Source organism: Mixophyes fleayi, chromosome 11, assembly GCF_038048845.1.
Source record: "Mixophyes fleayi isolate aMixFle1 chromosome 11, aMixFle1.hap1, whole genome shotgun sequence".
Classification (NCBI taxonomy): Eukaryota; Metazoa; Chordata; class Amphibia; order Anura; family Limnodynastidae; genus Mixophyes; species Mixophyes fleayi.
In genome coordinates this window covers 89,105,452-89,128,698 of record NC_134412.1, presented here as the reverse complement: position 1 = coordinate 89,128,698, position 23,247 = coordinate 89,105,452, and the positions used below count along the sequence as shown (strand labels likewise).

At 43.1% G+C, this 23,247-nt stretch overlaps 1 protein-coding gene across 4 annotated transcripts in view; it reads right to left on the bottom strand.

The window, feature by feature from the left end:
- The window catches only part of LOC142107044 (uncharacterized), a 29,464-nt gene extending 6,335 nt beyond the window's left edge, over positions 1-23,129 (bottom strand). The window contains exons 1-9 of one of the 4 annotated variants that reach the window (XM_075190174.1): positions 22,896-23,129; positions 11,118-11,243; positions 9,049-9,169; positions 7,686-7,799; positions 7,153-7,266; positions 5,274-5,381; positions 4,772-4,879; positions 3,338-3,454; positions 2,286-2,390 (exon numbers count right to left, since the gene is read on the bottom strand). In XM_075190174.1, the coding sequence (XP_075046275.1) occupies positions 2,286-2,390; positions 3,338-3,454; positions 4,772-4,879; positions 5,274-5,381; positions 7,153-7,266; positions 7,686-7,799; positions 9,049-9,169; positions 11,118-11,141 (811 nt within the window). In that variant the 5' untranslated portion in view covers positions 11,142-11,243; positions 22,896-23,129. Of the gene's footprint in view, positions 1-2,285; positions 2,391-3,337; positions 3,455-4,771; positions 4,880-5,273; positions 5,382-7,152; positions 7,267-7,685; positions 7,800-9,048; positions 9,170-11,117; positions 11,244-17,301; positions 18,507-22,895 lie in introns of those variants that run through there. The other 3 variants (XM_075190176.1, XM_075190175.1, XM_075190177.1) reach the window with 3 other exon arrangements.
- Positions 23,130-23,247: the final 118 nt, after the last annotated feature.

The window sequence follows — 23,247 nt, the reverse complement described above, 5'->3', positions numbered from 1 at the left end:
AAGAAAAAAAAAAAAAACTGCCTGAAAAAGACTAACGCTGAAAACACAAAACAAAAGATTAATATTCGTGTTCACACAAAATCACGAGCTATCATGATAAATACAGATAAACACACAGGGGTATATTTACTAAACTGCGGGTTTAAAAAAGTGGAGATGTTGCCTATAGCAACCAAATTCTTGCTGTTATTTTGTAGACTGTACTAAATAAAAGACAGCTAGAATCTGTTTGGTTGCTATAGGCAACATCTCCACTTTTTTTAAACCCGCCGTTTAGTAAATTTTCCTCATTGCATTTGTCTGCAACCTGCAAAAGTCAAAGTATTTGCCTTGCATGCCAAATAACATGAATGCAATATTTCAGGACAAGTCCATCTCTTTAGTTTTAAATAAAAATAACTGCACTGTAACACAATATATAAGAGTGCACTGATGCAACAACTGAATCTGAAAAAGCAATAACCACTATCTTTGAAGTTGAATAATACACCCTGCATTCAGAACATAAACGCTTCCCTGAATGTCACATAGTACAAACAGCTTCTACCTCAGAACACTGAACCTCTACGGAAGATTTTAAGCTGGAGAAATGTAAAAACCCATAAATATATATTTAATCTCTGTCCTCAAGTGGATTAGAGCAAAATTCTTAAATAGTTCAAATGTTGGTATGTTCATCTTACCAGTTGACAAAGCATAGTACCTTGATTAAGCTACGGGCATTTAAAGTTATTCACAGTTATAAATGTCCTGATGCACAATATCCTCACGTAATAGAATCTTGTCTGACTTAAGTAGTACCTTTTAGTCAAAGCATTGTTTTCTTATTCAGGAAGGAAGATATAAAAAAAGAAAACAATTTTTACAAGTTTAAATTTCAGAATGATGTTGGTAAACATACTGCAGTCCGCCAAGGTTTGATTGCTCCAGAAAGGTTCGGAGAGGATGTCCTCACGCCTCGACTTTAAAATCAGTTTAACTAACAACTAGGTTAAGACAGTGTTGTCCATTTGTTGTTTTCTACCATGGTGTCAGCGGTGGGATTTCCTGCATGAAATGTAGTATTTTGTGGCAGGAACATTTTTTTAATTTGTACATGCATGAACAAGTTATCTCAAGCGTATGTTCGACTACAAATGTTAAGATGTTCCTTTTTAGAGAAACGTTTTAGGCAGTACACTGAAACTGCCGCCAAATAACGTGTATATGCAGATCAGTCCAGAGTAACTGATAAAACCTTTACCATAAAACAAACAAGTATACGGCCACTCGCCCGTTGTTTGTTCGTTAGAGGACACTCAGGATTCGAACTTTGGCCGAGTTGTTTGCCACATATAGAAAATTTATGGGGTTACGCTGGGTTTGTCTGTTTGTGTTTCTTCAGGTATGTTTGACTATAAAGGTATGTACACAATCTGCATGTTTAAAAAGGTACACATCCTTTGCTCTTACAGAGTTGTGAGCATCAGAAGCAGAAATCTTAGACCTGTGGTTGGGGGATGACATTTCTGCTCAATAGCTGCGTGTTGCTGAAATTCTTCTGATTAGGACTCCAACGAATACTGTCCCTGTCATTTTCTAAGGGCAGCATGCTTTACAGTGTTGATTAATGCATCCTCTGAGATAAAAATACATAATTTTACTGATGTGGAGAGAAACTAACACTTTCCTATCTCTTTATAATTTAGAAGTAGGCAGCTACTTTGCACAGTTATGCTGTTCTGGAAGAGTGCTGTCTCTCTCTGGTCTCAGCAATCGTTGAGACATCCTTGAATAACCTCTCTCGTTGCACCAAAACAGGACAACTATTTCATTCCGCGAAAGAAAAAGAAAAGAAAAAAAAGGATTCTCAAACATTTCGCTGGCTGCAGATCAATTATAAAGCAGAGCTGGTAAGAGATACTGCTAAATAAATCTTTCTGAAAAAATGTAAACAACTCAAAAAGTTTATTTTAAGATCCTCTGTCGAACATTGCCCGTAAACAGTATGTGCCAAATAAAAAGGACTGGCAAAAAAAACCCAAGGGGTAAATGTATTAAGCCGAGAGTTGCTGGCGGGTTTGAAAAGTGGAGATGTTGCCTATAGCAACCAATCAGATTCTAGCTGTCATTTTGTAGAATGTACTAAATAAATGATAGCTAGAATCTGATGGGTTTTTCAAACCCGTCGGCAAACTCTCAGCTTGATACATTTACCCCCAAGTGGTTCACAAAAATAATTTATTTACGATATATACAACTTCACAGCAGGGCAGAGTACCTTATTGTATGTGCAGAAAACTTACCAATTGTGTAATTCATCCTTCCATCCAAACATACGTTCTCACTATTAGAAGGCGGATCTTTGGATTTAATCCTCAATATAACCGGTTCAATTTTGGGTAATTCTGCTATGCGAAGACAAATAAATGGTAGCAAAACAGTAAAGGAAACCATCGCTTTAACTTTCAATAATTTTAATAAACACATTTCTTTATCTTTACGGCTCTGTTCTGTGCTTGTCAGCCATGTATTTATATCATCAGGCAGGTTCCCTAGCACAATACAAACAACTCAGTATTTTGTTCGGTGAGGAGTATTCTAGAATGGTAAAGTATGGAGGAAATGGAGTTAATTGTACTTAAAATGGTGTTAAACTAAAGCCATATTGTAGAAAAAAACAAAAAGTGGTTTTATCTCCAGTTTAGCAACAAAACACAGACTCCATGCAAATTATCAAAACTTTCACATAATTACAAGTAACACCATTATTATAGAACAGTCTAAAAATACCATGGAAATTAAATATTAAATGACAAAAAAGCTACTTCGAAACTTATATTACTTTTGATTTAAACAAATATTTATCACTAAAAAAAATGTTGTTTTCTTAACAAATATTTACTTCAGTATGAACATTTGCATCACGTCACTATAGCTACATCAACACCAAGGGGTGTATTTACTAAACTGCGGGTTTGAAAAAGTGGAGATGTTTCCTATAGCAACCAATCAGCTTCTAGCTGTCATTTTGTAGAATGCACTTAAGGAGCTAGAATCTGATTGATTGCTAACTAAATTAAAGACTAATTTACATTTTTATGCCAATTAAACACTACTGTAATATTTGACCATATGTTTTCACCACCCTTTGTCCACTCTACTTAGCTTGGAAAGGTTCCTAAATCTTTACACTTACTCGAACAACAATATTATTACGTTGAAATGCTTTCAATATGGTCATTGTTCAATATCTCTTAAGGAGAATATCTTCGGCACGGCCTGGTGGAACTTCCCACAACCCAACACGGTTTTTCCAAGGTGCAATAATGACAAACTGCGCCAGTCTCCGGCTCACCTTTCATGCTCACGGTTTTATCACATACATTGTAGGGTTTCTTGATGATGAGCTTCTGTGGAACTGCTACCATATTGGTTTTATTTATACCAGAGGTAGATGCTCTGTGTCCTTGTACTAGGATGTAAAGAATGAGCAGTTACTAGAGCCATAGATCACCATATTTACTACATAAGTACAAACAGCATATTGGCACAAGATATAACTATATATCACAGCTTCTGTATAATCTTAGGTAATAAATACTTTATGCATATTACACATTGGTGGAAGCATCTGATTACTGCTAGGCTGTATCATGAGCAATTTTACCCCATTTGCCATCATATAAGAGCTCTGTCTCCTGCGGTTTGTATAGGAGACAGGATAAAATACATTATACTTTACCTGTTAGAGGTGAAGATCACAGTCCCAGTCAGAAGCAATACAATTTTTTTACATTTGTGCTACATTAAAATTTATTTTGGGGCTTTATGTAGCAGAACATGTCACTTGGGCGACAGGGGTGGGTGATCGGTGCTTTATTTCATTATTCTATAGTGTATTGTACACTAGACAGCTATAAATAAATGCCCATGATCCTCCATGTTCACCCCGAGGGAGCCTGTAACACAGAGCGCTCTTTATACTAATTCCTTGACGGCCGAGTGCAGCCTCAGATATGATCCCTCCAGGGCCAGCGTAATACAGTGTAATACAAACCACCAATCAGCAATGTTCATGCAGCAATTAATAACAAATAAACCCAGCACGATTCGCGCACCGTACATATATGCTTCCTAATACTTGTGACTTTTGGCGCACTAACGCGGGCCGCGACATGAGCCTTCAAAACTGAAAATAGGTAAGGTACAGACCGACATACCTGGCAGAAATGTATTACTTTTGCACGATACTAATTACTTTGTAATAGTCCTACTCAATAGTCCATTAGGTGTTCTTTATTACAGGATGTAATTTCAGCTGTAACGATGAGTAACTATCTAGAAGTAAAAGCCCTCTACAGGTGGGAAACAGAAGTACAATCAAGTCAAATATTTGGAAAATCATGATTTTTTTAGCTCAGAAGAAGCCCAACTTTTATAAAGGCAAAATTGGGACACAAACCAAAAACATGCCCACTTTGCATCCAACCACCCCACTTTTTAATGAAGCTGCACCCACTTCAATGTAAGCTACACCCCTCAAGGCCTGTAAATTGGGACATTTGGGGAGGTATGCACGTTACATTACATTCAATATTACAGGGGACGTCTTACAGAAACGCGCTTGTCTACTGAGCACAGGAAAAATTTAAGTTTAATTTCTAATTTCTTCTTTATTTCTGGTAATCACCTGAAACTTTTACATATATGTTTGTGACGGTTATTAGTAGTTATTTTATATATGGCAGTGTCCACTGTAGGTTTACTGGACCTTTAAATTACAACTCACCAGCTGTGAACTTGATTCCGTGCTTTCCGTCTAACTGCAAGTTGTTGCTGTTAGATGGGTGCTCTTGAAAACTGACCCTCCGCACAACTGGGTTGTTAGAAGAATAACCTGTAACAGACAAAATGTGTAACTAGTGTACAGAATATACCGTTCCCCGGTGCACCCAGACAGGACAGTTAGGGGAGGAAGAGGGGGGGGGGGTTGTTTCAAAACAGATCAGTAACAAACTGCCCCGATATCCATTTCTTATCACGCAGAGAGGAGTCGATTGATGCTTTGTCTACAGGGGCAGTAAACGCACAGACAACAGACATTTGCTTTCTTTGCGTAACTTGTAGCAGACTGATTATTGGTCATTGCTTATGATGTGTTACTGCATGTATTCTAAGTTATTAAATAACCCGCCATGTGTTCAGTATCCACAACAAACTTGAACTTATAAGTGGAGAAAGTGACATTTATGAAGTAGTATTTTTAGGAGGGGGGCTACTCTTTTACTTACATTTTGATGTATTATCCAAGCTTTCAATATCAGATCTAACAGAATAATCTTGAAGAGGTGTCTCCCGCTTAATAGCTGTGTATTCCCCAAACCTGTCTATAAACTTGCCTGTCGAGAAGATAAAATATAATACAGTACAAAAAATACAACATCACAGCAAACCTTCCCAAACAAAACGGGGGGGCGGGGATTTAACAGATTGTGCCGTTTGTCTATTCATGGACAATAAACAAGATTTTGACTAACGCACACTTTAAAGGGACAGGCTACGTTAATTAAAAGTTCAGGAGCCAACCAAACAAATCTACGAGCCAACTAGGTACATTAACTAGCCACCCAATAATTCAGGCACCAGAAGAAAATATTTAGGTGCGGTGGTCACCAAGCCTTATTTAAAATGAACATATACTCCACTTATAAGTCTTCTTTAATTGCGTCATTAACCTGATCCAGTCGTCGCTGTCTGAACCCAACAACATGCTTAAACTTCATAACACACATCATTGGAAACAGGGAAAGGTACCAGGGATCGGATTACTGTCCTAATACTAGAGCCAAGAACATCTCACATACAATTCTTACTGGCTGGTTTTGTTTAACTACCGTCAAACCTGAATCAGCCATATTTCTTTCTAAACGGCTGAACTTCCTCAGTCACTGACATTGGCAGAGATAACAGACACAGAACTAAAAGATGGACTTCATAGAGTGATATCAGCTCATTGTCTCTAATACGACACCCTGAGAACACGGCAGCTGTTGTAGAGGAGATAAAATTATTAAATGTGTCTCCCATTCATTGGGAATCCTATATTCAAAAACCACACTTGATGCAGAACGACTTTACATTCTCGTTGCAAATGAATTAGGAAGATTTCTGATTTCACTTCTTCAAAGAGGACGTTTTTTTTTTTTTTTTACACAGTGCCATTTGCACAAAATATGTGTATTAAAGAAAACCCTGTATTTTTTGACGCCCCCTAAGCCCGGGAACAGAAAAAAAAAAAACCCATATGTGCTATATGCAAATTACCTGACTCAGCTTAGAAGTCAGGACAGCTCCTGGGCAGCTTACTCACTACAACACAGCGCCCCTGTGTGGCGAGTGCTGGAGAGGCAGAGGAGCCGAATAAAGGAAAGGGGACCTTAGAACCTTTGTATACAGCACCGGCCACTTTCTATACTCTCTGGTGGGTAGAGGGGGGGGGGGGGGGGGGGGCATAGAAAGACATAAGTATTGCAAAAGGTACTATGTGAGCATTATATAAGTGTCACAGGTTCTCTTTTATAATACAGACTAAAAAGGAAGTATATCCGTGAGTTAAGATTGATGGTCAGTTTGCATACAAGTTACGTATGCAAAACAATCACACGTCTATTAAAACTGTAAATGTTTTCAAACTTGGAATTTGTATTGTGACATTTCATACAAAACAAAAAACATTTTAAAAGTGCATTTCCTATATTGATTTTTCTATATTTAGCCTCTAAACACGTGAATAATTAAGATTTGGATGTAAGTACCTTCAGTAGCATCATGGGTAGCATTATAATGTGGCAGCAGGTGACCCCAGGGGTGATCCTACAGTGAAATATAGTGTCTGTAATACAGAGACCCTGGATAAAGTACTAGTAGGACTAACGTCTGATCTTTATACAGTGTTGGTGGGGTTACATGTTGGAATAAAAAAAAAAAAAAAACCCCAAAAACTTCCTTTTTCTTTTTTATTAATCTTCTAAATGGGCAATTTCATATTCGTTGTCACCATCCTCATTGCAACATGAAATGCGTAGAGTACAAGGAAGCTGCAGACACACTGTTTCCCTCCAGGGGGCGACGATGAAACACATACAGACACATTTAAAGGGAGTATCTTACTTGTGCTAGGAAATGACAAATTCCCTCCGCTATCTTGCACGTAAGATTCGGCCACACGCTGCTTCTCACCGAGCTGGACAGTTAGCAAAATATCAGGATTCACCAAACCACAGTCTGGATGGAAAGAACAACAGGAAGTATAGTAAAAAAACAAAACAAAACCCACAATAGAACACAGTGAGATTTCTGGTTAAAAAAAGGACTACGTTGGTTTGAATGTTTTTGCAGGCTGATAATAAGAGTAACAGAACTTAACAGAAGATACTTGATGTTATATACAACCTAGTTACAGCTAGCTTACGGCACAAGCTATTATCTTCTGCCTTCTTAATAAGGAAGATCTTGGCGGCTCCGTACAGGGTTCCTTGCCAACTCTTCATACAGGAAGCAGTCAATTAAAATAAATTATAGAAACTTAATTTAAACCCGTCAATATTACTAGCTGCTGTTCCCTCCTGAACTACTTGTGTTTAGTTTCCACAAAGGCCCTTAGCAACATTACTCCCAAGAACTCCCAAGAATTCTCAGCTCACCAGAACCAACAGTATTCAAGTTTTCATTTCTTCCGACCACTTGGCGGCTTTTCCGACAAGGCTCATCTTCTGGCTGTATCCTTAGGAAGTTGTTGGGGTTAAGAATGACAAAGCCTATTGGACAGGGAAGAGAACGCAAAGTAAATTTATTGGATGGATCATGTTATATCGGGGACTGGCAGCCATTGCTAAACTATGTCCCATTACATCAGCTGCCCATCGCAGAGCCAAAGGATTAGTTGAATTATATTACAAGATGTACTCAAGAGATGAATGCAGTGGTAATAGCACTCACCCAGCGGTATTCAGAGAGGCCACATTACACATTACTTCATTTTAGAATTGTTTCTGTAGGGCCGCTTAACCGTTTTAAGATGTTATATGAATTTTGAGTGCTATCTTTAACTACTTTAGAAGAGTATATTTACACGATTTTGTTATCATCAAAATGTGGACAGTCGACATATAAATCATGTGGATACGAACAAAAACAAAAAACATGAGTGAAATACAAGTACAAATAAACAAGTACAAGATAAGCAGAATGTTCACATAAATAGAGAAGAAAGCCAGATGGTACATTCCAGGTACACAGAGTGGGAGGGCTATGTCCCGCCGTCCCTATCGCAGGAAAGTTGGGAGGCATTCTGCTGACTTGACAAAGCAGTGGCGAATGAGTGCCGTGCACGCTGGGGTCCATGTCAATGAAGGTGTTTGGAGGGGCCTTGAGCTAGGCACGACCCCGGGAGGGGGGGTTCACTGCCATCGAGGAATGACCACACCCCTGTCCAGATGCTGCCTACCCAACTGTTGGGAGGTACGGATACAGGACCCCATAATTCTACAGAGGGTAAAGTTGAATGCTGCTTTTTTAAATAAAGCTGCCGCACATTCCGCAATCTTGGCGTGACATTGCAGCTTATGTTCCCTCAGACGACTGGATCATTACCAGTTGTGTATGAAGGATCGCCGTGTATGTGGCACACGTAAGGCAGCAGAAGATTATGACAAATTGCAGATAATTTTATTAACAGTTTGGCATATCATTTTTAATGAATTGTAGCCTCCTTTAAATTTAGAAGACTAGCCATACAAGAGAAAAATACTGGGCTAGTAATGTATATTTGCAGAGAAACAACCCATGGGTCAGCCTCATCGGGAAGTTATCGGCCTACGGTTTATGTATGTGTGTATATTATACAAAGTGACACTAAGGAATGAATTATATAGAAGAAATACTCAGAACGCTTTACAAGATGTCATTGACATCCAAGTCATATAAAAGACACTTGGCTAAAACAAAACACATAATGGAAGGTTTCATAGTTTAAGTGACTTTCCAAATGCATTAAAAATACAATACCTAGAGAAATAAGGATCCCGTGAATTTCTTTAATAACACCAGTGTACAAGTCTTTCTGCCACCCTTCAAGGAGATTCCACTCCTTCTCCGAAAAATAAACGGCGACATCTCTGAATATCACCTAAAACACAGCAAGGACAAGATTGTAAGCAGTCAGTGTAGGGATTGTACCACTGCAGAGGCTACAAGTGTTGCAGAGTTTCATAGAAACAGGAACTAAATGTTTCCTTCTGGCTATTTCTATTTGTATATAAAGTACTAATCTTTCTCATTGTCAGGAGGCATTGGTTTAGTTTGAGCTGACGATGAGGACTTATCGTAAACCAGGCGCAGCTGCAGGAGCGGACGCACAGCGACATGTTTATAGATTCTGCGTATGGGTGAAAATATGCCGGTTTTTATTGCTTTTTTGTAATAAGAGTTACTCCCATTTTTCGTTCAACTCTGAATCAGCCCCTTTGTTAATATCTATCTATCTATGCAAATATCCAGTTAGGGGGTTTTATAAAGCTATTTTGCTAAATACATATTTTTCTATAACCGAGCTGAATAACATATCTAGTGGGGTGCGCTGGAAATGTTAATTTCTTGCGTCTCCTGCGACTCAAAGCAAACTGCGCGTGGGGTTCACCAGTGAGGGGGAGGAGCTTGTCAGCACAGTATTTACTGGAGGTAAGTAGAACCTGCGAATAAAAGTCTGATGTTCCAATTCCCTACAGACCTGGCGTAGGACAAGTACATGCTGCTATATGGGGGCAGTTATAACATCTTAATCTGGTTTTATTAAACATAAACCATTTTGCTCATTCATTTTATGCTAAAATGTTTTGACACAGTATTAACCATGGGACTCGTTTTATAAATGGTCCTCCATTGTGTGAACTGAACCAGGAATTACAGGCTCAGATGGGGGGGGGTTTCCTAAAGTGGAAACATTAATAGGGCAACATTTACAATTCATATAATCCTGTAATAACATGTAAAAACAACCAAGGCGCCCACAAAACAGCTCCTGTCTTTATAGACTGCTTTAACCGGCACATTAGCTCAGTGCAGACATATAAAAAGACCACTCCTTGTAGCTTTACAGCATGAAAATACCAGAGATTACTTTCAGGCACATTCGGAATACTGACGAGACTAATAACATTCTGTACAATGCTCTCATACACCCTTGTCACCATTATGGCCTGTTTGCACAGTAAATGTCTCGATGTTAAGAAACAAAGTGTAGATAGAGTTGGAGGCATTTGCTCGACCACGATAATATAGATTTCAATGGAACAGTGGAAATCAGTCGTACAATGTCTACTAGGTCATAAAGAAACAAACAAAACACCCTTCAGATATGGAACAGGAACTACATGATATTTTTTTTTTTAATGCAAATTCATTTTGCAGGGCACTGTTCATGTAATGTCATCAAGGGCACCTACTGAATGGACAGGCTGTTGCATCATGGGTATTGGTTTATCTTAAACAATGGCTGCCTCCCCCGCATAAAGGCCACGAGGCAATCTAACTACAGTGAAGCCACAAGACCACACAATATGTGGCGGATCCAAAAAGCAGAACCTCTGCATCAGAAACATTAAGGGATGTCAGGATGTAAGAGTAACATGTGTAAGTGCTCCCCCCCCCCCCAAAAAATGGCTTGCAAAAATTCAGAAGAGGAAATGTGGAACATTTATAGAGTGGTCTAATTAAAAAAACTAATTTAAATCACTTACGTAAATCACTGCCTTACAGCAGTATTCTCCAAGATCAGACACACATAGGTTATAAATACTCATTTGTGGTTCTATTGTACAATATGTTTTCATTGTACAAAATAATATGTGGAAAATGTAATTGTCCCCAGAGAGGGAGAAGGCTTTAAGGGGCTCATTCCTCCTATGGTAAACCTGTTAGACAGCCCTGACCTAGATTACTATTATAAAGCACCAACGTTTCATGCAGCTCTCTACAAAAGGAGACGGAACATATTACTAGAGGAAAATTATTTTCCTATAGAATGAATAAAACTTTGATTTTCTTAAAGACATTTAAAAAGCTCATTGAGATCCTACCGTAGGCGATACATGGCCGGCCATGTCTGTACCCTTCCTTCTTCAAATCAACCAAAAGATGAGGAAAACGGAAAGTCTGTGTGAGGACCGGAGCAGTGTCCAGCAATGGACAACTCTTAGGGAAGCCTACGGAAGCAGACAGAGGAAAACATGGCTTCAGGTCACTGCAAGGAAAATGCTGATGTTACTTGTAAGTGGAACTAAAACCAAGAATGAAGAGGTTATGTGTTAATAATCACAATTTACTACGCTTTTTTTTTAAAAAAAATATATATATATATTAATATGTTGTTCATGTTTTTATGTTCAGCTTTATCTGCCCTTCTGTAAAGTGATGACACTATCCAGTTCACACACAGTTCACCTCTGAACCATTACATCAGGGTATAATTCTGATTTCTTACACTTTCATCAAAATGCAGCACAGTAACAAACTCCGATATTCTACAAAGTACAAATTACTCTGCTCCTGAACTTTCCACTAGTTTTCCTATTGCAACTGCCTGGGCTGAATTAAACTGATGTCTGAAGACATCCATTTCATCAATTAACTCACTCAGCACAGGTAACAGGAATTAGGAAGTACTGGAGTATATTGTACATGGCAGATGGAGGTCATGCTGGCTGGGACATCTGCAACAATCTATATGAAAACTGCAGGTGGATTGTACAAGCTCTTTATAGATGGCTGCTGAAAATACAGTATATGAAATTTATAGATAAAACCGTTGGCTCCAATACTTCAGCAATATGTACCTGTTTTGTAGTTTAAATTATGTGTTTATAGACTTAACACTAAGGGTGTGCACCGGCCACTTTTGGTGTTTTGGGTTCTGATTTGTTTTGCCAAAACACTCGACGAAAGGTTTTGGTTCTGATTTTTTTTTTTTTTTTTAAAAAAAGCATAAAGTGCTAAAATCCATATTTTGGGTTTTTTTTTTTACTCCTACACTATTATTAACCTCAATAACATTCATTTCCACTAATTTCCAGTCTATTCTGAACACCTCACACCTCACAATATTGTTTTTAGTCCAAAAGGTTGCACCGAGGTAGCTGGATGTCTAAGCTAAGCGACACAAGTGGGCGGCACAAACACATGGCCCATCGTAGGTGGCTGTGTAGGCTTGAATGGCCTTTTTCTGCTCCTCCATCCTCTGCAGCATATAGAGGGTGGAGTTCAAGCGCGTCACTACCTCTTGTTTTTGTTGATGGCAGGGCATGTTCATGCTTTTTTGATGTAGCAGGAACAGTGAACGTAGTTTAATATCTGATACTAAGATTTCTGGACTGCGTAGTGGAGTGGCCCCGGTACCCAATTTGGTACCGGGGCCACAATACCTCCTTCAACTGGTCTGAATTCCACTGCACAGATGGCGGACACCGGATGCACGTCTAACACCAACATAGCTGTTAAGGCCGCAGTTATCCGCTTTGCCATAGGATGACTACTGTCGTACTTCGTGCTCATGGCAAACGACTGTTGGACGGTCACATAATGCCAAAAAAAGGAGTTGCAAGATGGAATTGTCCTTGGGCCCTCCCACCCACCCTGATGTTGTTGAAATAGGACATGCGGACTTTAACAAACCAATCATTTCAGCGACAGGGCCTACCAAACAACTGTGGCTGAAATGATTGGTTTGTTTGGGCCCCCACACAAAAAAAAGCTATTTATCTCTCCCTGTACAAACTAAACTGGCGCTACTGAGGCAAGATGTCGTCCTCATCCTCGGATTCCTCGCCCCCTTCAGTGTGTACTTCCTCATCCTCACACATTATCAATTCGTCCCCGCTGGACTCCACAACCACAGGTCCCTCTGTAGTATCTGGAGGCCAGTGCTGTACTTGATTGAGGAATTGATAATTCATTTTTATGAACATCATTTTTTCAACGTTTTGCGGAAGCAACCTCCTTCGCCGCTCACTGACCAGGTTCCCCGCTGCACTAAAAACTCTTTCCGAGTACACACTGGAGGGGGGACAACTCAGGTAAAATAGAGCCAGTTTGCACAGGGGCTTCCAAACTGCCTTTTTTTCCAGCCAGTAAGAATATGGACTGTCTGACATGTCTACTTGGATGGTGTCAGCAAAGTAATCCTCCACCATTTTTTCAATTGTGACAGCATCCAATGCAGCGACAGTAGACATGTCTGCAATGGTTGGCAGGTCCTTCAATCCGGACCAGATGTTCTCAGCATCAGTACTATTTTTTATAATACTGCTGGAACAGTGAACAATTTTTTTATAGATTGCAGTACTAATGTTTCTGGACTGCAAGAATATATAGCACTAGAATTTTTTTTATACTTTTTAAAAAAATTTTTTTTTTTTAATTATTTTTGTATAATATTTTTTTTTTTTTTTTAAGATTTTTTAATACTTTTAAAATAACTATGCACTTAGCAGAACAAAGCACAGGACAAAAGCACCACTGGACTCAGCAAGGACAGAGCACTGGACTGATGCACAAAGCACCACTGGACTCAGCAAGGACAGAGCACTGGACTGATGCACCACTGGACTCAGCAAGGACAGAGCACTGGACTGATGCACCACTGGACTCAGCAAGGACAGAGCACTGGACTGATGCACCACTGGACTCAGCAAGGACAGAGCACTGGACTGATGCACCACTGGACTCAGCAAGGACAGAGCACTGGACTGATGCACCACTGGACTCAGCAAGGACAGAGCACTGGACTGATGCACCACTGGACTCAGCAAGGACAGAGCACTGGACTGATGCACCACTGGACTCAGCAAGGACAGAGCACTGGACTGATGCACCACTGGACTCAGCAAGGACAGAGCACTGGACTGATGCACCACTGGACTCAGCAAGGACAGAGCACTGGACTGATGCACCACTGGACTCAGCAAGGACAGAGCACTGGACTGATGCACCACTGGACTCAGCAAGGACAGAGCACTGGACTGATGCACCACTGGACTCAGCAAGGACAGAGCACTGGACTGATGCACCACTGGACTCAGCAAGGACAGAGCACTGGACTGATGCACCACTGGACTCAGCAAGGACAGAGCACTGGACTGATGCACCACTGGACTCAGCAAGGACAGAGCACTGGACTGATGCACCACTGGACTCAGCAAGGACAGAGCACTGGACTGATGCACCACTGGACTCAGCAAGGACAGAGCACTGGACTGATGCACCACTGGACTCAGCAAGGACAGAGCACTGGACTGATGCACCACTGGACTCAGCAAGGACAGAGCACTGGACTGATGCACCACTGGACTCAGCAAGGACAGAGCACTGGACTGATGCACCACTGGACTCAGCAAGGACAGAGCACTGGACTGATGCACCACTGGACTCAGCAAGGACAGAGCACTGGACTGATGCACCACTGGACTCAGCAAGGACAGAGCACTGGACTGATGCACCACTGGACTCAGCAAGGACAGAGCACTGGACTGATGCACCATTGGACTCAGCAAGGACAGAGCACTGGACTGATGCACCACTGGACTCAGCAAGGACAGAGCACTGGACTGATGCACCACTGGACTCAGCAAGGACAGAGCACTGGACACAGGCATAAAGCACCACTGGACTCAGCAAGGACAGAGCACTGATCACGCAGGAGCACCACTACCCTACACACCCTCCCTCTTCCCTGATGTCAGGCGAAATGAAGATGGCGGCCGCAAGGTGAGAATTTATGACATCCGAGTCTCGCGAGATCCGACGCGAGACTTGGATGTCATAGCCTCTTTTCGGATTCCTTTGGCGGTCGGAAGTACCCGAACAGTGCTCGGATCCCGTCGGATCCGCACTGTTCGGGTGGGCTCGGATTAGCGGAATCCGAGCCCGCTCATCCTTACTTAACACTAGCAAGAAGAAATCTGTGCTAGTACGCATTACCCATAAAGAGAAAAACCTCCCCACTTATGCTGACTTTGTTGTACTGAGAGCATCCTTGTAGCTATTATGGCCCCTATCTATGTAGCACCGTATTATATGCACAATTGACATCAATCCTCATCAAAAAGCCGATGTCTGTAGTAAAATAAATGCTAAAGTATGGCCCCTATTCATATTAAAAAAAATGGGAAATACAGCCAATTTTAAAGCTTCCTCTTTGAATACATATTGTGGGGTTTACAACCTTAAAAGGATTAAGTTATTATCTTGTACATGCTTTCCTAAATACACTGCTTTACATTGCTGTCCATTTGTTGTGCATTGGTTGGCCATTAATCATAACAGAGGATGGCTTTTCAGACATTTTGGTGTAAATGGAAAGCAGAGAAAACTGCATTTCATTCCTCAGTCCAAAAAAGATAAACTGGGTATAATTCCCCTTAAATGCACATTCACTAACGTCTAAGTTTGCTTCTGTTGCTTTGAAGTGGTTCAAAATTACAAAGGTTCCATATTGGAACTGCGCAAAGGTTTGGACTAAAATGAAAATCATTAACTCACTGGTTACATTTGGCTATCATGCCAGTATATCAATAAAAACAAAATATGAGTGGGTTTTTGGTCCAAAACCAATGTTTCAGCTAAAATCTCTAAAGGCGTGAAAAACAAATTAGACCACACCAAAAAATTAAGGTCTTAAGGGTAAGCGACAAGATTTTTCTAAATGTGCAAACATTTTCCAATGCATAAAAGTCATGTCATGATCTATCACAATCAGTAGGCCATAGCCATTAGTGGAACAATGCAGAATAATAGGACCTTTCTAGAGATAGCCAGAACATGTCACCAGAGCTGTGCTGGAATTTGGCCCATGCTTCCTTGCTGTATTTAAAAGAAGTCAGACTGCTTCTGGAAATGTACTGCTCTCTCCCATACACAGAAAATCTGCAGGTGTGTTTACATCCAAGTGGTCTTAATACACTATTCAAGTGTTCATTCATTGCATTCACTTTTGAAAGCATTATCCCCTCATGTTGTGTCCTGGGATGTGGGAAAATAAAGCAGTCCTCATTTTCCATGTCTGCATCTACTGTTCGAACCAAAAAGTTCATCCGGGTGTACCCTACAATGAAGATATCACAATGCATTGTGTTCTGTTTGTTCATCATTATCATCAATTTATTTATATAGCACCATTAATTCTGCAGCGCTGTACACAGAACTCTCACATCAGTCCCATTGGAGCTTACAATCTAAATCCCCTAACACACAGACAGAGACAGAGAGAGACTAAAGGCAATTTAATAGCAACCAATTAACCTACCAGTATGTTTTTGGAGTGTGGGAGGAAACCGGAGCACCCAGAGGAATCCCACGCAAACACGGGGAGAACATACAAACTCCACACAGATAAGGCCATGGTCGGGAATTGAACTCATGACCACAGTGCTGTGAGGCAGAAGTGCTAACCACTGAGCCACCGTGCCACAATTGATATGCATTAACATAGGTTATTCCACTTATTGAATGGTGTCCAGCTTAACACCACAAAAGCATTAAAATGCATAAAAAGCTTAAGTACATTTTGATGCGAATTTAATTCACTGTTTAAACATATAGGGGCGTATTCAATTGTTAGCGTTAACGCTAACAAACGAGCGCTCGAAAAATCTTACCGTTAATTACTCGCGGAATTTCAGCTCGCAGCTCCCTGAAATTCCGCGAGTAAACTACCGTATTAACGGTTTTCGCGCGCAATATTACCGTATAAACGGTAATATTTTTCGAGCGCTCGTTTTGCAGCGTTAACGCTGACAATTGAATACGCCCCATAGATGTGAACATAGCCTACTGCCTGGCCCAGACTTTAAAAAAAAATGTTTATTTTAAAAACATTTAGCAAACACTTACAAACACATACACAGATGCAACAGGAATAAATGTGCGTTATTTTGTAAATTGAAATATGTTGCAAATGTGTACATGCCAAACAATGAACATCTCTCTACAAACATTAACAATTAAATAATAAAGAGAAACACTGAATGCTTGGGTTACCACATGTTTCCTGTACAACAGGATGGGTGCTTTGTAAACAATAATAATGTAGGCCGGACAAAACAGCTGCCTCCATCGTGTGACTACAGACGCTAATTCAGAAGTATACAGCTAAATCCGACTTTGAACTCTAACCACCTTTAATATTTTGATTAGAATTATTTTGTGAAGGAACCAGGACACACAATAGGACGAGAAGGCTGGCACACAAATATTCATACGCTGTTTAACCTCAGTAGTGGTCTTGTACCAGAGTCACTCCACTTCTGTCCTCCCTTCCAACCTGACTTCTGTTGCAGCATCAATAGTGGTGAGAACAAGACAGGAGAATTCTATTGTCCATAGCTGGGTACCAAAGACAGATACAAAATAGTGGTGTTGTAACTGGCACCAAAGCAGAAGGGCTATTGTCCCTTACATATTTTTAACTGGCATATTTATTTATAAGGAGTTATAGCAACCAATGCATTGATTCTTAACATTTTTGTTCATCATATCTCCCCGCCCCCCTCCCTTCGAGTCTTAAAATATGTTCTTGCACCCCCTTAAAAATGTGTGGATTTTTATATAAGGAAAACATACATTTATTGCAAAATACTTTTGGGTCATTCCATGTCAAATCACCCAGAAAAATGTCATTATGACACCAACCGACTCAGATTTTCATTAGGCTTGGTACTACCACATATCTACTAACCCATGTAAAATTTACCTTCTCTAGGCCTCAGTTTCTGAGATATAGGGGGATCAAAATTATGTAAACTCATATTGTGATTGACAACGGATACAAATTTCAAAGTGATACGTGGATTAGGCAAAGAGATTTCAATAGTTTAGGAGACTTATCACACTGAAAATGGAGAATCAGGAGTGGCATTTCAGAACAATTTTAGATAACCCCCTATATATCTCAGAAACTCAAAAACCCTTTTACATACAGGTTTATTATTGCTCAGTGGTGTTACTTTAATCTTGCACCATTCTTATTGGACACTGGTTTAACTAATAAATTATATAATCTACATGATAGAATGTATATAATCATCAATTTATATAGCGCCACTAATTCTGCAGCGCCGTACAAAGAACTCACTCACATCAGTCCCTGCCCCATTGGAACTTACAGTCTAAATTCCCCAACATACACACACAGACTAGGGTGAATTTGTTAGCAGCCAATTTACCTTCCAGTGTGTTTTTGGAGTGTGGGAGGAGGCCCTTGCAAACGCGGGGAGAACATACAACCTCCTCATAGATAATGCCATGGTTGGGAATTGAATTCATGACCCCAGTACTGTAAGGCAGAAGTGCTAACCACTTAGCCACCGTGCTGCCCAATGAATGAGGGTAGCATATAGTCGGAGGATACCGAGTGACCAGTAGAGGGGAAAGGCAAACAGCCCCCAGTGCCCTGGTCACACACAGCGAGGCGGCGCGCGCGCACGCGCACACACACAGGCACACACACAGCGAGCCGGCCGCGCGCACACACACACACACACACACAGCGAGCCGGCCCGCGCACGCACACACACACACACACACACACACACACACACACAGCGGGCCGGGCCGGCCCGCACCCGCACACACACACACACACACACACACACACACACACACAGCGAGCCGGCCCGCACACACACACACACACACACAGCGGGCCGGGCCGGCCCGCACCCGCACACACACACACACACACACACACACACACAGCGAGCCGGCCCGCACACACACACACACACACACACACACACAGCGAGCCGGCCCGCGCACGCACACACACACACACACACACACACACACAGCGAGCCGGCCCGCGCACGCACACACACACACACACACACACACACACACACACACAGCGGGCCGGGCCGGCCCGCACCCGCACACACACACACACACACACACACACACACACACACACACACACACACACACACAGCGAGCCGGCCCGCACACACACACACACACACACACACACAGCGGGCCGGGCCGGCCCGCACCCGCACACACACACACACACACACACACACACACACACACACAGCGAGCCGGCCCGCACACACACACACACACACACACACAGCAAGCCGGCCCGCGCACACACAGCTCCAGGTGGCCCAGGGCCTGGTCTCTGCAGCGGAGAGCTGAGAATTGGAAGGAGGCGGGGACAGGGATTTGGGAGACTCGGAACAGGGAGGAGTGTGCCCAACGGGAATGGTTTAAGCCGCGGCTGGTGAAGTCGGAACGGGTGGACACTGGAGGGAGAGATACTCTGCATCACTCTACTCACCACACAAACATCACTGAGCCCGTGACCAGCTGCCACACAATATTCCCATCTGCATCCCTCGCCTACTCCGGCTCCACATTCTAGGAAAGATCCTTCCACCGACTGGGAATGAATAGGGGCTCGGGGATGTGCCCAACGCTGGCCTTTGGGTGTGTTGCGAATCACGTCATTAACATCAGCATGCAACAGTGCACCGGGCTGAAATGTAGTCCGTCCAGCACCAGAGGGTGGCAGGGAGGTCCCACTCTTACCTCATCCATTACCTCTGTGCCCAAACCCTGACTGGACTTGCAAAACAGCCACTACAAAAGTAACAACCCAAATCTGACAGGAAAAAATAGCTGTAGTAGCCCATTACTGTGTGTCCCAATTGCACCCAAAGCCCCCTACACCATCTTTACTTACAGTATGCTCCCCTTTAGGGCATGATGTATAGATCTTAATGAACAATTGCCAAAATTTTACTTTAGCACAGCGTACTGCATAACCAATGCATTACATTAGCACTAAACACTTAAATGTACACACCCTTGGAGCATAAAATTATGTATATGGTGCAGCGCACATCACAAAATCTGCCAATGCATTACGGGGCGCTGCCAAAGTTTATATTTTGCAGTTCATGGCAGCAAAAATTAGGTTAGTGATTATTAGGGCAGAGATTAAAGTAATTATAGGACTTGTGATGGGGGTAAACAGTGACGTAGTTGTGTGTGCTGGCCTGTGAATCTGTAGAAATTCTTGCAAGTCAGCTTTTGTGACAGTTGGGAAGATAACATGTCGCAGATCCCACTTTCGTAATAGCTAGTGTTGGTGTGTGGTATGTCGTTAAAATGGCAACCACAGAATGTGTGGCCATTTTGAAAGTTGGTTGTATTATATACTGCGCTATCTCTGCTATGTATGGTGTTCACTTATTGCTCAGTTTTCCATATGTCAAGTTCCTATATCTTTTCCAAACAGGCCCCAACATTCCAGGATCCAGACAAGAAACCAGCAGCAGGTTGTGAAAGCTGCAAAAACAGCTACGAGAGGACAACAGTCCACCGTCAGCCTCATCCCTCCCTTTTCTTTCCTAATTTCCCTTACCATCATCTATCTCTCATCTTCCTCAATATTCTCTCCATTCCCCTGCTGTATTTCTACCTTCCACTTTTCTCATTTCCCCCTCTGCCACCTTCACTCCTCCTCATCCTCTCCAATCTTACTTTTTCTCCACAGACTTTTAAGACCGTGAGAATCAGCTTCAGACACAGATCCAATCCATTAATCTTCACGGAAGCACGTCAGTAATGGGGGGGGGGGAGCTAGTGCTGTAGCATACACTTACTCCGTGTGCCATGGCTCCACGCTACATCTCTGGGTATAACTTTACCAACCCTACGAATGAGTCAATGAAAAGTCCTGACAGATAACGGCTGTCAAAGCTCTGAGAGGGGACAGTTTTAGCATTTGCATAATTTATATTGTCAATTAAATATTAATGTTTATTTTCCTTACATAATTTAGTTCACAGAATTTACATATTAAGAAGGTTTATATCTTATTTGATCATGGGGAGGTCTCAGATGGCTGCAAACGTATGACTCAAAGGGGGGGGGGGGGGGGTGTTGCCACTCTTTGTAAGCACTAGCCAGAACAATTAAAATACCAGGTGTACATATGCCATCAAACTTGGGTTACTTGTCATGTAGGGAATATGTGACAATTTCCAAGACAGATGGAAGGGGGTTCCTGTTTACAATGATTGGCTATTTGAGCTTCTGCAGCTGTAAGAATGTGAGATATCAGCATGTTTAGTTTGGGCACTCAAGTCTTGAGGCAGAGAGAGTAAAAATATCCAGGGATCTTTAGGTAATGGTTGCTCTGATAATAAAATATACTTTATTCCAGAACGGTATAATGTGTGGGTTGTTTTACCATATGTGGAAAAAAGTGCCCCTATAGCCACCGCAATACTAAGGGATACTACCATCTGCAGTATATATGCTGTTTATATTGTATGCAGCCCCTTCAATCCCATGCTTCACTCTCCCTCCTGCTGTTTCTGTGTTTGGTATTCCAATACTTGGATTTAAGAAAGCCGCTCCTAAACTCTATCCCTTTCTGCAGATTCCCGACTCAATCCCTGCCCTTCACAAGTTGGTGTTAGAAGTGGGATCAAGTCAAGTCTTGACCATTAGGACTAAAGAGTGCCATTGTGGTTGACTTTGTCCACTCCAGAAATATCTCTTCATGCTGTTCTTTGAGGAGAAGACAGCACATCAGGAGTAGGTGTGAAAGATTAGGGGGTAGAATGTATCAAGGTGCGGATTTCCAGCGGGTTTTAAAAGTGGAGTTGTTGGCTATAGCAACCAATCAGATTCTAGCTTTCATTTTATAGATTGCACTAAATAACTAGAACCCGATTGGTTGCCACAGGCAACATCTCCACTTTTCAAACCCACCGGAAACTTGCAGCTTTATACACTTACCACCAGGGCTGAGATGTTTTCAGCAACTATGTCTTCAGTGATGCCAGTGACAGCCCTGAACTCTAAGATGGGGGGAGATAATCCTAAGGCCTTCACGAGCATGTTTTTTTAAAGTGACATCAGTCCAAGCCTGACCAAAAAGTTCCTGGGCAATCCGCCAGTCCTTGCGCCCCCCTTACGCTCTCACCTGCGGGGCCTTGCGCCCCCCTTACGCTCTCACCTGCGGGGCCTTGCGCCCCCCTTACGCTCTCACCTGCGGGGCCTTGCGCCCCCCTTACGCTCTCACCTGCGGGGCCTTGCGCCCCCCTTACTCTCTCACCTGCGGGGCCTTGCGCCCCCCTACGCCCTCACCTGCGGGGCCTTGCGCCCCCCTACGCCCTCACCTGCGGGGCCTTGCGCCCCCCTTACGCTCTCACCTGCGGGGCCTTGCGCCCCCCCTTACGCTCTCACCTGCGGGGCCTTGCGCCCCCCCTTACGCTCTCACCTGCGGGGCCTTGCGCCCCCCTTACGCTCTCACCTGCGGGGCCTTGCGCCCCCCTTACGCTCTCACCTGCGGGGCCTTGCGCCCCCCTTACGCTCTCACCTGCGGGGCCTTGCGCCCCCCTTACGCTCTCACCTGCGGGGCCTTGCGCCCCCCTTACGCTCTCACCTGCGGGGCCTTGCGCCCCCCTTACGCTCTCACCTGCGGGGCCTTGCGCCCCCCTTACGCTCTCACCTGCGGGGCCTTGCGCCCCCCTTACGCTCTCACCTGCGGGGCCTTGCGCCCCCCTTACGCTCTCACCTGCGGGGCCTTGCGCCCCCCTTACGCTCTCACCTGCGGGGCCTTGCGCCCCCCTTACGCTCTCACCTGCAGTGCCTTGTGCCCAAGAAATGCCTGCCTCTGCCCTAGCTGTGCCCAGACCTTGTGTCCACTATTTACACCACAGGCCTAATTCCCGATTTGCCCACAGGCCTTGCGCCTGATGAGAGGAAGGAGACTACCATGAACTACAGAAGGGCTATGTACAGAGGTGCGGGCGCGGGCCCGGGAGAGGGGGTGCCCATAAGAGCCTTACCTGTCGCTGATGCCTCCAGGAGCCTCCTCCAGGGATCCCCCAGCTGCCGCGGTATCCAGGACTTGCTCCCGTCGGGTCTTCAGGAGGCAGAGTCGCTCTCAGCCCTGTACAGGGCTCTCTGCCTCCGCTCGCTGGACGCCGGCTTCTATCTCCCTCTTCTTGCTGTTCTCGGGGGGCCCGTTACGTCTTCTGCGCCGTCCTCCCTCCTCCTCCGACGCCGCCGACGCCGACTTACTGAAAAAGCGTCGGCGTCTAAAATTCACGTCAAAACGCCGACGTCAAATGACGTCACCGCGGCGAGCCCTGATTGGCCCGCCGCGGCGCCAAAAGTCAAATGACCGAGCGGGGGATT